General features: G+C 44.7%; 1 protein-coding gene across 3 annotated transcripts in view; it reads left to right on the top strand.

Annotated features, from left to right (window-relative positions):
• Nucleotides 1-9,090: 9,090 nt before the first annotated feature.
• The window catches only part of PARL (presenilin associated rhomboid like), a 47,457-nt gene continuing 39,785 nt past the window's right edge, over nt 9,091-16,762 (top strand). The window contains exon 1 of one of the 3 annotated variants that reach the window (XM_072807590.1): nt 9,091-9,256. In XM_072807590.1, the coding sequence (XP_072663691.1) occupies nt 9,132-9,256 (125 nt within the window). In that variant the 5' untranslated portion in view covers nt 9,091-9,131. The remainder of the gene's footprint in view (nt 9,257-16,762) is intronic. The other 2 variants (XM_072807592.1, XR_012021797.1) reach the window with 2 other exon arrangements.

Here is a 16,762-nt window from a genome sequence, read left to right as displayed (position 1 = left end):
CACCCGGAACAGGAAATAAATAATTCTGGAAGGAAAAGAGCATTTTTCCAAGGCCCTCTGCAACTGAAGATGATTATTAATAGATTGCAGAGATTCCTTCACCCTGGTAGGGGAAATCTCCCAGGACCATAATTAGGAAATGGATAGCTCAGTCAGACAGCAGCAAAAGCATGTGCCCCCCAGCCCCTCCACTTAAAGCCATGGAGTGACCACCCTTGCTGGGTGACCCTTGGTCCAGATGGCTGGGATCACGTTTTTCCTTAAGCCTGCAGAGTGCAACTAAAAAAAAGAAAAGGCACATCTGGCTGGCTCAGTTGGTAGAGCATGCAATTCTTGATCTCAGGGTTGTGGGTTTGAGCCCCATATTGATCACTTTTTTAAAAAGTTGAAAGAAAGAAAGAAAGAAAGAAAGAAAGAAAGAAAGAAAGAGAAAGAAAGAAAGAAGAAAGAAAGAAAGAAAGAAAGAAAGAAAGAAAGAAAGAAAGAAAGAAAAAAAGTGCCTTCTGAAAGTATTTACATCAGCTAAATTTCTGCATTCTTTATTTGCTTCTGTTTAGGATGTCTGCTTCAAACTCTCCAAGTTTTTTTGTTTTGTATTTTTTTTAAAAGGTTTTATTTATTTATTATTTGAGAAAGAGAGAGATCACAAGCAGGGAGGAGGGGTAGAGGGATTAGCAGACTCCTCGCTGAGCAGGGAGCCCAATGGTTTGATGGTTTGCTTCGCTTAACTGACTGAGCCACCAAGGCACCCTCTTTTTTTTTTTTTTTTTTTTTTTTAAAGATCTTATGTTTTATTTGAGAGACAGAGAGTGCAGGAGTGAGAGAGCACAAGCAGGAGGAGGGGCAGAGGGAGAGGAGGAAGCAGGTTCCCCCTTGGGCAGGAAGCCTGATGCAGGCTCCATCCAGGGACTCCAGGATCATAATCGGAGTCGAAGGCAGACATTTAACCCACTAAGCCACCCAGGCGCCCCTTTGTATTCAATTTCAAGACCCTTTGTCAAAATCAAGAATCCTGCTGCCAGTCCTCTGGTCCCCACAGGAGAGATTGATGAATTCTCTGGTGTTTGTTAAATGAGCTGCAAGGTACGAAGCCTTCCTCAGAACCCCTGGAGCTGAGTGTCCCAGGTCCTGAGTGGATAACCAACCCCATCCTGGTTCCACTTTGACCTTCTTGTTAGCCCAGGGCCAGAAGGTGAGGAGCCCTCTTGTAGGGGCCTTTGGCTTCTTTGGGCTCCCACCTAATCAGGCTGATTGTCTTCCCACTCACTCACTTCTCCTTTGAGGTTAGTGTGAGGGCTAGGGCTGGGTAGATTTCAAGTTCTCTCCCTTACCTAAAGAGGGTTAGGGTTGGGGCTAGGGCTGGTTAGGGTTCATGTCTCCTCTCCCTACTCTGAAAGAGGGAAGCTTTTTGTCTCCTCCCCTTCTCTCTGCCTCTTCACGCAGTCTTTCTTTCTCTGTCATTCCATTTCTCGTCCACTTACCACCACCACTCCCCCTCTCCCTATAATAAAGTTGTCCTGCACAGAACCTGGTCCTCTTCAGTCATACCCAACAGCTGCTGGCCTTCTCCACAAGTGGCAGTAGCTGTGTCTCTAGACCTGGGCTGGGAGTCTTCAGGATAAAGGTGGGTGGCCCCTAGCCAGGACAGCGTAATGCTCAGCGACTTCACTGATGTGAGCCTGGACAAAAGGAACCCAGGGAGAGCTGGCTGCTAAACCTTTCGGTGGCCTCTCTCTGGGCCACTCTCAGCCCTGGCCACTCTCCTGGGCCACTCTCACCAGCACACTGGGTGTTCTCAGAGCTCACTTTAGCCTACTGTCAGAGCTAGGTGCTGGGTCAGCTGAGGCTCCTGGAGCCACACCAGCTTCTCTCTGCAGGGCACCATCATCTTGCCCAATCTAGCCTCTGTGCTCCTCGATCCTGAGTGTTGGGAGACCCCTCAACAGTTCAACCCAGGCCTCTTTTTGGACATGGGTGGAAACTTCCTGGTCAATGAGGCTTTCCTGCCATTCTCTGCAGATACTGGGCAAAGCATTGGGTTATGGGTGGTAGGTAGAGGGTGTGATGGGACAGGCACAGAAACAGCTACCACCATTTAACCTTTCTCTTTGTTTCTGGGGCATCAAGTGGGCCCAGGGGACCATCTGGCTCTGATGGAACTCTTCTTGATGTTTGCCAACCCCTTCAGGACCTTTTGGTTCCAACTGCCAGAAGGGAGCCTAGGGTGAGACCTACAATACATTTGGGGTACTTTGTAGCCCCAGCCCCAGAAGATCTGTGCAGTGCCCCCATCTGAGTCGCCCCAACCTGGGCCATGGTGGAGGGGGGGACGTGTGGGAGGATCTGTAGCCAGCAGGGGATCTGGAGACCTGTCCCCCACAAAGTCCATCCTCAGTCTCTCTTAGCTTCAGCAAAGTTGTAGAAGAACAGGGTTCCCCAGCTCAGCTCTTGATGTGTCCCCCATCATACAGGCTCTGTGGAGTGACATTAGACAGGAGACTTAATAAGGATTCTCCAACAGTAGCTCAGTTTCAGTAGTTTAGTTCATAGGTTAGTTATGTTTTGGGAGGAAAGGATTTTACAAAGTTATTTAAGATTTGGCATTGAATTATTTCACAAGATTAATCTGGGGAGTCAAACCTCATGCGATGGCAGCTAAATAGGTTGAGAGGGAAAGCCATTTGAGAAAAACTGCCAATATAATACTGTGTGCAAATAATATTGATGCTGGTGCCTAATGAATAAGCCCCAAACTGGGCGATTTATTTTCTACCCTCTCCTGCCCTCTCCTGACCAAAGGGAAGAAGTTCAGGCCGCTCCAGACCGCGCAGGAAAGCTCTTCCCCAGTCTGTTATCCCGCAAAACTAGCAGCCAATAGGACTGTTCTCTCTCTCTTTTAATATTTTATTTACTTATTCACGAGAGGGGGGTGGGCAGAGACATAGGCAGAGAGAGAAGCAGGCTCCATGCGGGGAGCCTGACATGGATCTCCCCAGGCCTCCAGGATCAGGCCCTGGGCTGAAAGTGGCGCTAAGCCGCTGAGCCACCCGGGCTGCCCACAATAGGATTGTTCTCAACAAACTATCTACCAAGCACTCCCTTTACTTCTCCCTTAGCCCCCGCCAAGGTCCCCAAGTTTTGGAACAGTATGTTTCCAGACAAGTCTTGTTTATTTTAAAAAGATTGAATTAGGGGTGCTTGGGTGGCTCAGTCGGTTGAGCATCTGCCTTGGGCTCAGCTCATGATCTCAGGTCCTGGGATAGAGCCCTGTGTCAGTCAGGCTCCCTGCTCAGTGAGAAGTCTGCTTCTCCCTCTGCCTCTACCTCTTCCCCTGCTGTGCTCTCTCTCTCAAATGAATGAATAAAAATATTTTTAAAAAAGATTGACTTACATGAAGTCAAAATCAAAAAGATCACTGTACATCTTTTAGAATTGCTAAAAACAAAACCCTGACAATCCCAAGCACTGGAAAGGGTACAGAGCAAACCCTATGAATGGTACAACCACAGTGGAAAACAGTTTGGCAATCTCTTGTAAAATAAAACACTTCACCATTCAACCCAGCCATCCCACTCCTGGGCATTTACCCAAAAAAATGAAAACAGATGTTAACACCAAGACATACTATATGATTCTATTTGTATGGTATTCTTGAAGAGACAAAACTACAGGAATGTAAAGCAGATGAGTGGTTCCTGGGGTCTGGGAGTAGGGTTATATAGGTTGACTATAAAGGGGATAGGAGGACAGCCCTGGTGGCTCAGTGGTTTAGCGCCGCCTTCAGCCCGGGGTGTGATCCTCAAGACCCGGGATCGAGTCCCATGTTGGGCTCCCTGCGTGGAGCCTGCTTCTGTCTCTGCCTCTCTCCTTCTCTCTCTGTGTCTCATGAATAAATAAATAAAATCTTTTAAAAAAAGGAGGGGGACATGAAAGAAATTTCTAGGGTGATGGAAATGTTCTGTATTATAACTGGTGATGGCTATACAACTGGATATGTTTGTCAAATTTCATGGAACTGGGCACCTGGGTGGCTCAGTGGTTGAGCATCTGCCTTCGGCTTGGGACGTGATCCTGGGGTCCCCAGATCGAGTTCCACATTGGGCTCCCTGGAGGGAGCTTGCTTCTCCTTCTGCCTATGTCTCTGCCTCTGTGTGTATGTGTCTCTCATGAATAAATAAATGAGATCTTTTTTAAAAATCATGGAACTATACATCTAAAAGGGTGAATTTTATTTTATATAAATCATATCTCAATAAATCTGACTTCTAAGAAAGGCATGTCTTTTTTTTTATATTTTATTTTTTTAAAGTAGACTCTGGACCCAACTCAAACGCACAGGGCTCAAACTTACAACCCCAAGATCCAGAGGTCACATGCTCTACCAACGGAACCAGCCAGGCGCCCCTAAGAAGGCATGTCTTACTATTCTCCTTTGAGTTATTTAAAAGATGCACGTTGGGCTCCCTGCAGGGAGCCTGCTTCTCCCTCTGCCTATGTCTCTGCCTCTCATTCTGCATCTCTCATGAATAAATAAATAAAATTTAAAAAATAAAATAAAATATGCACATGTGAGTGCACCAACATTTCAGTTAGTAGCATCTCAATCATTGCTGCTGCGCTGAGCTAGGAGAATCCCCATCAGAATTAAGGAAACTTGATGTATTAATTAGCCTCTGGCTTTTCTGCAGGCAAGCCTAGCCATTCCTCTAGACTTCATGAAATCCTGAAGCTCTCTCACAGCAACTCATTTTCTGTGTGGAACCACACCTATAACCTGGAGAATCCAGACTGGGATCCACTGAGCAAGTTGGGTCCCAGAAAGCAGCAGAAAGACTGGGGTTTTCTTGCCTGGGAGAGTCTCCCCCACCCCCTCCCCAAGTCTGGCACCTGTTTGTGGCCCAGGTAGGCCATAGGGTGGAGAAAACACAGCAGCCTTAATCCAACTGCTTTTTGCCTCCCTCCTAAAGCTTTTCTTTAGAAGTTCTCCCCCTGTTAGAGTCTCGCTGGTATAGTGAGAAATATATTTGGGTTTTGTGCCTAGCACAAACCCTTGGAATTATCCTAAGTGACAAGAGTGTCTTTTGTCATTCAGAAGAAGCCCTTTTGAGTTTACTCTAATGAGGTGATCTGGACAAAGTCAGAATGGGGCTGATCACCAGAAAGACCAAGAGTTTAAAGGATTGGAATTTTCAGCCCTACCTACCGGGAAGGGGGAAAGGAGGCTGTAGATTTGCTCTGTAAATACTTAAACTATGAGATTTGATGAGTTTCCAGGTTAGTGAATACATCCATTTGTTGGGAACACCCCAGTTCCATAAGGACAGATGTTCCTATTCAGGAGACCCTTCCAGGTCTCACCTTGTGTACCTCTTTATCTGACTTTTTGTCTGTATCCTTTATAACATCTTGTATAATAAACTGGTAAATGTAAGTAAATGTTTCTCTAGAGGTTCTGTGAGCCACTCTAGCAAATTAATTGAACTCACCTAGAGAGTTGTGGAAACCTCTGATCTCTAGCCAGTGGGTCAGAAGCACAGGTAATGACCTGAACTTGTAACTGACATCTCAAGTGGGGGCATGGGGACTGTCTTGGGGGATTGAGCTCTTAACCTGTGGAATCTCACACTATCTACAGGTAGAAAGTTTCAGAACTGAGTTGATTCCTTGGTGGTTTTGAAAAATACACCTCAGAGCTTCTATCTAGAGCTTGCAACACCCTCTAACATCTACCCCTGCCATCTTCCAGTCTCCTGTCTTTCATCCTGCCTGGCTTCCTGCATGTTACTCCATTCAAAGGCCAACTCCTCCAGGAAACTTTCCCTCATATGGGCTTGGACTTTGGTTGAAATCCCAGTATTGCTCTGAATAGCTCAACTTTTATGTGCCTTGGTGTCCTCATCTGTCCAATGGGATGCCAATAGGAATTTTTCCCTTAGGATTGTTGTGTGGAAGGCTCAGCACAGAACCTGGCATATGATAAGTGCTCCATACATGTTGGTGGGAATCTCTTTCTCCCATACACCCATATAAGCACTTCGTACCTTTGTTTATGGCCATAAAATAAAAATGATGATGATGAGAGAAAGCCTTCCCCTGTGGATGGGCTTCTACGTTAGTTTCTAATTATTACCTCAAAATAATAGGATGATAGCTACTGTGCATTGAGTATTAACCATGAGCAACTGGGTATTTGATACAAAGTCATTTAATTTTCAAAGTGACAAGGTAGATATTATTATCCCAATTTACAGGAATCAGAGTCAAAGTGTCAGAGTATCTGTAAGCCTCTAGCTGGCCCATGGCATTGCCACTGTGGGAACTGGAGAAAAAGGGGAACCCATGTAAAAATAATGCTCATGCTGCTTGTTTGTGCTGTGGGTAAGTCTTTTGTCTTTTTTTTTTAATTTTTATTTATTTATGATAGTCACACACAGAGAGAGAGAGAGAGAGGCAGGGACATAGGAAGAGGGAGAATCAAGCTCCACGCAGGGAGCCCGACGTGGGATTCGATCCCGGGTCTCCAGGATCGCGCCCTGGGCCAAAGGCAAGCACCAAACCGCTGCGCCACCCAGGGGTCCCCAGTCTTTTGTCTTTGACTCAGGAGTCTCCTGTTTTCTGCCAGCAACCAAACTCATTAGCTTCTCAATAGGGTAAAATTAAGTTCCAGACTTGACACCTATGTCCTAGGCAAAGTGAATTTATTTTAGTTTCTCGAATAAGTCATGCCCTGAAAAACATCACAAATACTATTCTTTCTGCCTAGAACATTTCAGCCCTTCTCTTCTTTTGGTCACCCCCACCAGTTTCTGTAGGAAGCCTTTTCCCTTGCCTCCTGTTCCCCATCTGTCAATTGTAGTATTTTCCCCTCTTCTAAGCTCCCACAGAGCCTTCTGTTTCCTGGCTCAAGCACTTCTCACAATGTGTTGTAATTGCCTGTTTATTTACTTGCCCCCCTCCCTCAGTAAAGCAGGATCTCTGTGAGGTCAGAGACATTGTCATCCAAAATACGCCCTTGGGACCCTTGGGACGGCTAGGTGGCTCAGGGGTTGAGCATCTGCCTTTGGCTCAGAGATTCTGGGGATTCTGGGATCGAATCTTTCTCTCTCCGTGTCTCTCATGAATAAAAAAATCTTTAAAAAAAATACACCCTAATACATTGCCTGGTATACAAAAAGTGCTTCATAAATATTTATGTGATGAATACAGTACAATTAGAGTGATACGCATAAAGTGGTAGTAAAAAAAAAGCATAAATGGAGGTCATTTAAATAAGAGTGGAGGTCTGGGAAAGGCCTTTAAAGAAATCAGAATATGTCACCCCAAAGTATGCCTCTTTGACATAAAAATTATTTTGAGTTGAAGGCAATTAAGAAGCAGTAAATCCTAAAAGCAGGAAATGTCTCCTTTCCTAAAGACAGACTCTTAACAACCCAAAGACCAGAGGCCAGGCACCAGAGGATCTAAAAACAAACCTCGTTAAATTAATCCTTGTCTTTCTCATTAAGGAAGATAAGGACTACCTTGCTCTAGTTGGACTACCCCTAACCTGAACCTCACTGTCAATTCTTCACAAATTATTGTTTCTTTGCCTAACAGATATAAAACCTTCCTGTTCTGATCTTTTCTTCAGATCTTTGTTCTCTGGCCTTTCCACGTAAGTGTAAAAATAAAATAAAATTTGTATGCTTTATTAGGAGGCCTGGGTGGCTCCATCAGTCCAGCATCTGACTCTCGATTTTGGCTCAGGTCATGATCCCAGGGTCACATGATGGAGCCCCACATTGGGCTCTGTACTCAGTGGGGCACCTGCTGGAGATCCTTCTCTCCCTCTGCCCCTCCCCTGCTCTCTCTCTTTCAACTAACTTAAACAAATATGTGTATGCTTTTTCTCCTGTTAATCTTTGTCAGTGTGATTCTCAGACCTAGCTAGAAGCCCCCAAGACAGTTGAGGAAGACTTTCTCCTCCCCTACAGCCTCCTGGAAGAGAGGACAATTGAGGTTGGTCTGAAGGATGAGTCGGTTAGGTAGGTTCAGTAGGGAGAGAAGAGAAGGGCGTTTCAGACGGTGAGAACGGTTAACGTGAACATGAAAAAAGCAAGTGCCTTTAAGAAAACGGCCTATCCGGGCGGCTTGGGTGGCTCAGCGGTTTAGCGCCGCCTTCAGCCCAGGGTGTGATCCTGGAGACTTGGGTCGAGTCCCACGTCCAGTCCCACGTCGAGTCCCACGTCGGGCTCCCCGCATGGAGCCTGCTTCTCCCTCTGCCTGTGTCTCTGCCTCTCTCTCTGTGTCTCTCGTGAATAAATCAATAAAATCTTAAAAAAAAAACCCACAAAACCGGCCTATCCTGCAGAGCTGGCTGCAGCCGGGGTCAGAGGGTGGGTTGGAGTGACAGGAAACAAGGCTGCCTGCCAGGTAGGTAGGTGAGGGCTCAATCATGACGTTTGTATTTCATCTAGAATCCAGATTTTCATTTCAGATTTAGACTTTTGGTTAAAGATCAGACTTTTTGTAAAGATACATTTACACCCTCTTAAATGTCTCATACCATGAAGTGGCGAGGGGCACCTGGGCGGCTCAGTCTGTTAAAGCCCGTGGCAGTCCTGATTTAGGCTCAGGTCAGGATCCCAGGGTCCAGAAATCCGGGCCCAGGGAGGGGCTCTCTCTCTCCTTCTGCCCCCCCGCCCCCCTCCCCCCGCCATCCCCCACCGCAGGAAAAAAAAAGAAATAATGTAGGAACACGTGGGTTGCAATGATGGTTTCTTCACTCATTCCCTTCTGGGCCTCTGTAAGCCAGGGGTGACCGTATCCGCCTCAAGTGTTTAGTGGAGATTAAGTGCAGTAACCTGGGTAGAGGGCCTGATGGGCGGCATTACTCGGTAAACGCTGGCTTGCCCTTCTCTCTTTCCTCCCGACCACTCGGCCGCGCTGCCCCCACGTGCGCGCCCGGCCCCGCGGGGAGCTCGCCGCCCGCCCCCCACCGAGGCCTCGCGAGCTTCCGGCCTCCGCCGAGCCCGGCGTGGCGGCGCTCTAGGCTGCACACTCCGGCGCTCTATGGTTCTTCCTCCGCCCCGGAAGTGGTTCCGCCGCAAGAGTTGGTAAGGTCGGGCCATGGTGGGGCAGAGGTTGGGAAGATGGCGTGGCGTGGCTGGGCGCAGAGAGGCTGGGGCTGCGGCCCGGCGTGGGCTCAGCCGGCGGGCGGTCGCGGCTGCGAGGAGCTCACTGCGGCCCTGGCCCCGCCGCGACTGCTCGGACGCAGGTAATGACCGGGCTTCTTTCCCCTCAGACCCTCCGCTCCGGCCGAGCATCCTCGGGGGCGCAGGCCGCGCGGGCCTGCGGGGCTGCCTTCGCTCACCCCCGTCGTCACCCCTCCCTTCCTCTCCATGCATCCCGCTTTGCCCTCTCGCCAGCCCTCGCTTCTCGCCGTGCCAGCGTGCGCCGAGCCGGGGTGCCCGTGACCGACCGCGGCGCAGCTTCCCGTGAGCCCGCGCCGTCTGCCCCTCTCCCAACGGGAAGGACGTGAGGAGAAGGGAGCTTAGTCTCTGAGGGCTAATTGCGTGCCACGCCTCATAATCCCGCGAAGAAGGTATTAGACCCACTTTTTTTTTTTTTTTTAAGTAAAGCCGTTACACAGATGGGAGAATAGCAGAACTGACTCTATCCGTCTTTATAAACCTGTGTTCTACAAGTTACTTTAAAAAAAAATTTATTTATTCATGAGACACACACACACACACGCAGAGGGGGAAGCAGGCCCCATGCAGGGAGCCCGACGCGGGACTCCATCCAGGGTCTCCAGGATCATGCCCTGGGCCACCCGGGCTGCCCTACAAGCTAACAACTTCTTTACTGTTTAGAGAACTAAGGGAAGACGGAGTCCATGGGCATTTGCTTTGCCTTCTGCTAAGTCTTAGGAGAGGCTTCTCTGTTGAAGAATGGAGACCATGGAATATTTGGTTTCCAGATGACTTGGAAAGAAAACTACAATATTGGTTTTCCCAAGTAGAAGCTGCATGAAGAGTATACTCAGTATTTGCTGCTTTTTTTTGTTGTTGTTGATTCAATTTTGAATTAAGAGAAGAAAAAAAAAAATCGGCTGTCCGAGATTTTGATGTGGTTCGATTCGAAATTTGTTCCAGTTGTTTAATCTCGAGTTCGAACCTTCCCAGTCCCTGAGTTGGTTCCAGATGCCTGGAATCCCATCTGATGGTAGAGCAAGTTAAGGTAGAGTGTTGAACAGAGTGGTCAGCCAGTGGCAAGTGAAGGCTCAAACGTGGTGGAGTTTTTGCCTGATTTTAAGAATCACCTGGAATGTTTGTAGACTTTTCCCAGGCCCCCTCCCAGTTCTATCAACTCAGAAATTGTTGTGGGGGTGAGGGAGTGGAAAAACCTGTAATTCTTGGCAAGCACTCCCAAGTGAATTAGGGATTTGTGAAAACTTGCATACATTGTAGCTTAACCTCCTGACACATCTTAACATTGGAACTTCAGGCACTAACCTTAAACTCCTGGGGAGATGGAGAATCCCATCTGGAGGTTAGGTGGAGGTGGTGACAGATTTCAGTGGTCCAGATTCCATAATTTCTTCCAAATCCTGTGAAAATTGCATGGTTTGGGGGTGGGAGGAGCAAAAATGAATATCACTATTAGGAAGCAACAGGTGTGTTAATATTAAAAATAAGTATTAAGAAGGGAAAGCAAAGGAAAAATACCTTGATTAATGAAGAGCTTCTGGTAAAAATTGGAAACCATTTGAAAAAAACAAATGAAAGTGTGATGTGAAAGGTTAGCATCTATTTTTTTTAAGTTTGCCTTTTATTTGCAAAGTTTGAAAATGACATTTTTTATGGTTGCATAGAAAAATGTGCATTTCAAGAGAATGTAGGTAAGCCTGAAATAGATATGGCGGCTCACCTCTGGAAATAAGCACTTAAATAGGAAGAAGGAGTTACCTTCTATGTAGCTTTATCTGCTCTGCTTTGACTTCCTGTGGTTCTAAGATTAGTATACAGACTATAGTTAGAGGTAAGGTTAAAAAGCAGAGTTCTGGGCCCAATCCTTGTCATTCTGATGTGATAGACCTGAAGCATGGCTGGAAATTTGCAGTACAAGTAATGATAGAAGAGTTCTGTAAACTATGGAAGGCCCAATGCAGCCCACCTGGTAAAAATGATTTTTATGTTTTTAAAGGGTTGCAAAGCAAAACAATATGTGACAAATGTGTTCTTCATAAAAACTAAAATATTTGCTATCTGTCCCTTTACAGAAAAAGAAAATCTCAGGCTCTTCAGAAGCTTTACCATTATCAAATTTCTGGCAGCACTTCTAAGAAATGGTTTAGGCTTGAAAGAAGCCTGCACAATTTCAGTTGTATGGAACTATCCAAGAGAGTAGTTGGTTGTTCAGCTACTTTCTCTGTTTAATTTATCATCTATTGACTCAAGATGGGTTTTAAGAGAATAATTTTGTCATGAAAGTGTTTATGTAGAATTCCTCCTCCCCTAAATACGTTTAATTTCTTTTTAAGTGTAATGAATCTATTGGTTGTATGCTTAGACACATGTTGTCTTCATTTGAACATTAGGCCATTTCTACTCAATTTATTCATGAAAATCTGTAGTAACAGACATTAGTGCTGACTCGTACATATATCTAAGTTGCATTGTTAAAAACAGTTCACAAGACTGTTTTCACTCATTAAGCCAAGTAATTCATAGATACGACTTTTCCTATTTATTTATTTATTTTTTTTTTTTTTTAATTTTTATTTATTTATGATAGTCACAGAGAGAGAGAGAGAGAGGCAGAGACACAGGCAGAGGGAGAAGCAGGCTCCATGCACCGGGAGCCTGATGTGGGATTCGATCCCGGGTCTCCAGGATCACGCCCTGGGCCAAAGGCAAACGCCAAACCACTGCGCCACCCAGGGATCCCTATTTATTTATTTTTTAAAAGATTTTATTTATTCATGTGAGACAGAGCGAGAGAGAGGCAGAAACATAAGCAGAGAGAGAAGCAGGCTCCAGGCAGGGAGCCCGATGTGGGACTCGATCCCGGGATTCCAGGACCATGCCCTGGGCCAAAGGCAGGCGCTCAACCACTGAGCCACCCAGGCATCCCGACTTTTCCTATTTAAAAGTTACGGGATCATGTTAAACAGAACTATAGGGGGATCCCTGGGTGGCTCAGTGTTTTGGCATGGAGCCTGCTTCTCCCTCTGCCTGTGTCTCTGCCTCTCTCTTGCTCTCTCTCTATGTCTATCATGAATAAATAAGTAAAATCTTAAAGAAAAAAAACAGAACTATAACAATCATATGGCTAGTAGAAATGGGTATTTATGAGATCTTCCGACTTTAATACATTACTGCTCTTACAAATGACTGGTTATTGGAGGAAGGACCAGAGCAGCAGAGCTAAAAGGCAGGCCTGTTTTCATGAGTTAGTATATGCCTCTAGTGGCCCTCTCCTCCCTTTCTACTCTCTGCTCACACCATCCATTTTATCATATTGTTTCTCTTTGTTTTCTGAACCTTTTTCAGGTAAGTGATTTATTCATTTATTTTTCTCCCTTTTGTACTGATATGAATGAGAGCTAAAGAACCTAAGCTTGTAAATATGATCTCAAACATTTTGCAGTTAGAAACGTTTATGATGCTTTATCCTTGTTTTTGCATTTTAAGAAATTTAAAACAAAAGCTCCTTACGAACATAATGTACCTTTCCTACAATGTGTGATGAAGTACTTGATCTAAAAATATTTTTGTACTAACAGAGGAAACCCAACTCTAACCAACCTAAGTAATTAGGGGAATTTATTGGCTTACGTGGTTAAGTCTAGAAGTAGGACTGGCTTCTAATGTGGCAAGATTCAGTATTTCAGATTGTCACCAGGATTCCATTTTTCTCCATGGGTTGGCTCTGCTTCCTAAACGTTGGCCTTACTCTTGGCGTGCTCTCCTTGTTGTAAGATGGCTGTCAGTAGTAGCTCTTGGGGCTATATACTCTTAGGTTCACATCCAGCAGAAAAAGTTCTCCAGGGATGCCTGGGTGGCTCAGCGGCTGAGCGTCTGCCTTTGGCTCAGGACATGATCCTGGGGTTCTGGTGTTGAGTCCTGCATTGGGCTCCCTGCATGGGGCCTGCTTCTCCCTCTGCCTGTGTTGTGTCTCTGTCTCTCTTTCTCTTTCTCTCATGAATAAACAAAATCTTAAAAAAAAAAAAAAAAAGTTTTCCAGTATTACAAACAAAATCTTGAAATTCACTGGACTAGATTTGCCTGATTTGGGATACGTGTCCATTTTTGAACCCCTCGAAATTGGCAGGAGTAGGGGCTCTCTAGGTTGGTTTAAGCCAGTCAGGAGCTGGTGCGCCTCTCCCAACCAAATGGCTGGAAATTCCAGTGTACTGTTAGAACAGGGGGAAAGGACTTAGATGCTGGGAGTCAGCGAGAAACGTTCCCTACTGTCAGATCTAGTGAAACTTTTGTGTTTAAATTCTTTGTTATAAGTCCAAATTTTTGTTAGTCCTAGTCAGATAGGATTACCCTGTAAATAACCATTCTAATTGAAGTGGAAGTTTTGTTAGGAATTAGGTTCTTTTTTTTTTTTTTAAGATTTTATTTATTTTTTCATGAGAGACAGAGAGGGAGAGGCAGAGACATAGGCAGAGGGAGAAGCAGGCTCCATGCAGGGAGCCTGACATGGGACTCGATCCCGGGTCTTCAGGATCACGCCCTGGACTGAAGGTGGCGCTAAACCGCTGAGCCACCGGGGCTGCCCAGGAATTAGGTTCTAGCTCCATTGTAAGTGGTTCATGAACTAGCAGTTTAGGCCTCGTCTAGGATAGGGGTGGCAAACTTATTTTGTGAAAGGCCAGGTAGAAAATGACAGGGTTGCATATGGTTTCTGTCACATACTCTTTCTTTTCCTTTAAATAACTCTTTAAAAAATTTAAAAACACTCTTAGCTGAAGGGCCAAATCCATCCTCCAAGCTGAAGTTTGTCAGTTTGTGAGCTTGTTTAGAAATGTAGAATCTCCTATTTTTTCCGCCTCACACTTAACTAATTTGGAATCTGATATTAACAAGACACCCAGGTGATTTGTATCGATACTAAAGTTTTCCCCAAATCTGTGGTAGATCAACCCTGGGAAATAAAGTTTTTAGCTTTCCAGCTCCTGCGGCATATAAATATGTGCCGGATAATAGGAATAGGTGTTCAGTGAACCAGTTTTAGTTCTATTGAACAAGTCTTTTTTTTAAGATTTTATTATTATAGAGCATGCACACAAGCCAGGAGGAGAGGGAGATGGAGAGGAAGAAGCAGACTCCCTGCTGAGCAGGGAGCCACCTGCGGTCTGAATCTCAGGATCCTGGGATCATGACCAGAGCTAAAGGCAGATGCTTAACCAACTGTGCCACCCAGGCACCACTGTTGAACAAGTTCTGTATGTCCAATTATAATTCCCAATATGTATATACTTAAAAAAAAAAGATTTTATTTATTCCTGAGAGACCCAGGCAGAGACATAGGCAGAGGGAGAAGCAGGCTCCCTGCAGGGAGCCCAATGCCTGAGTCAGTCCCAGGACCCCGGGACCACACCCTGAGCCTAAGGCAGCAGCTAAACCACTGAGCCACCCACATGTCCCTGTATATACTCTTTTCATATGTATATATTCTTAATATATATATTCTGCATCTGACCTTAACCCTGGGGCCAACTTGTGTAACATATTCTCAGTGTCCTTGGCCCCATGCTTATTTTTTTTTATAAATTTATTTTTTTATTGGTGTTCAATTTGCCAACATATAGAATAACACCCAGTGCTCATCCCATCAAGTGCCCCCCTCAGTGCCCGTCACCCAGTCACCCCCACCCCCCGCCCACCTCCCCTTCCATCACCCCTAGTTCGTTTCCCAGAGTTAGGAGTCTCTCATGTTCTGTCTCCCTTTCTGATATTTCCCACTCATTTTTTCTCCTTTCCCCTTTATTCCCTTCCACCATCCCACGCTTATTTCTAAGGTAAATATTATTCAAGGCAAAAGGTCTGGCTTTGCTTAAAGTTAGGTTCCGAAACTGGTGTATTTGTGTTTCTTTTCAAACGTGCACTTCAGAATTTTTGTTTTTGTTTTTGTTTTTTTAAGATTCTGTTTATTCATAAGAGACACAGAGAGAGGCAGAAACCTAGAGGGAGAAGCAGGCTCCCTGTGGGAGGGAGCATGATGCAGGACTCTGATCCAAGGACCTCAGGGATCACAACCTGAGCCAAAGGCAGATGCTCAACCACTGAGCCACCCAGGTGCCCTGCACTTCAGAATTTTAAATGAGTTGATAAGCTATAGAAGTAATCTTTTATTAGAATCGATTGAGTTTGTGTCTTCTAGTGTTACACTATTGGAAACATAAAGGAGTCTCATCCTTCACATTTCTTGGTCTAATAAGAAAAAAATGCTAGAAAACAACACTTGGTTACAACTTGTGGTCTTTATTTTATTTAACTTTTTTTTAACTTGTGGTCTTTAAAGGGAACATACTCTTGTTACTTTATGTCACACCTTTGTCTTTTGACCCGAAGTGGTGGTACTTTATTTACCAGCCATGCTCTATGTTACTTTTAATTATTTAATAAAAATTATATCCCCTCCCCCAAAATAAATAAAAAATCCAAATGCAAGGGATTAACATTTGCCACTTTAAAGGTGTTATCAGTTAGGAATGCATTTGGCTGTAAGTAAATTTGCTGTTTAAATAAATGAGGGGATGAGTAGTTAGCATAAGATGATGGAGGTCAGTGGCTGCTCTCTGCTCAGTAGCTCAAAAATCCCAAGGTTAGTATTTTAATCCCTTGGCCTTTCTCTTGGCATTCAAGATGACTGCCCCAACTCTAGGCATTACAGCCTTATTCAAGGCAAAAATGAAGGGGGGAGGGTTATGGTAATGACACTAATGATATGTCCATTGTTATAGAGAAACAAATGTTCCCAAGAGGCACGTAAAAATTCTTAAGTCTCTCATTTTCTGAGAACTCTAATATGGCTACCCTGTGCCATAATGAAGGCTGGAAAAGTGAAGGTACTTATCTTTTCTAGCCTCTGCAGAAAAAGGCAATAGAAAAAGAAATAGATTTGGGATTAGCTGTTTAATGGTATTTGCTAAAGGATATTCATGATACTGGTAACAGGGCTATGAAGGAAGTTCAGAGCCATTCAAAGCAGCATTGCTTTGTTTGAATAAGTGCATTGCTTTTCCAAATAGATTTCCTCAAAAGGAATAGCACTTATTTGGAAGTATAAATTATGAATTATTAAAGGTTTCAAGGCAAATTCCTTTATCACCATCACCCATCCTCACCATGTGACTTCTGAGAAGTTGAACTGTGGAGTGGACTCAGTGTTGAAGAAAGAGCATACTAGGCAAGTAATAGTAATAATAGTTGCTATGCCATTTTTCTGAGTTTCAATTTTTTCCAGATCTCTACACTATCTGGGTATCCTACAGTTGCTAACAATACTTTATTTTGTGTAAGTATTAAGTGTATAGCCCATGGATTCTGACAAATGTATATACCTGTGGAACCATCACCTAAAGATAAACATTGTTTTGCTCAACAATGTTTTTGAGTTTTATCCATGGTGTGTAATCAGTAGTTTGTTTTTTGCTAAGTAGTGCTCCATTGTATGAATATACAACAGTTTGTCCTTTCCCTTTTTGATAGGAATTGAAGTTCTGGTTTTTTAGCTATTAGAATAGAGCTGCTGTGACGACAAG

Source organism: Canis lupus, chromosome 31 (genome assembly GCF_048164855.1).
Source record: "Canis lupus baileyi chromosome 31, mCanLup2.hap1, whole genome shotgun sequence".
Classification (NCBI taxonomy): Eukaryota; Metazoa; Chordata; class Mammalia; order Carnivora; family Canidae; genus Canis; species Canis lupus.
Note: the sequence above shows the minus strand (reverse complement) of the source record. Positions and strands in the feature narration are given on the sequence as shown.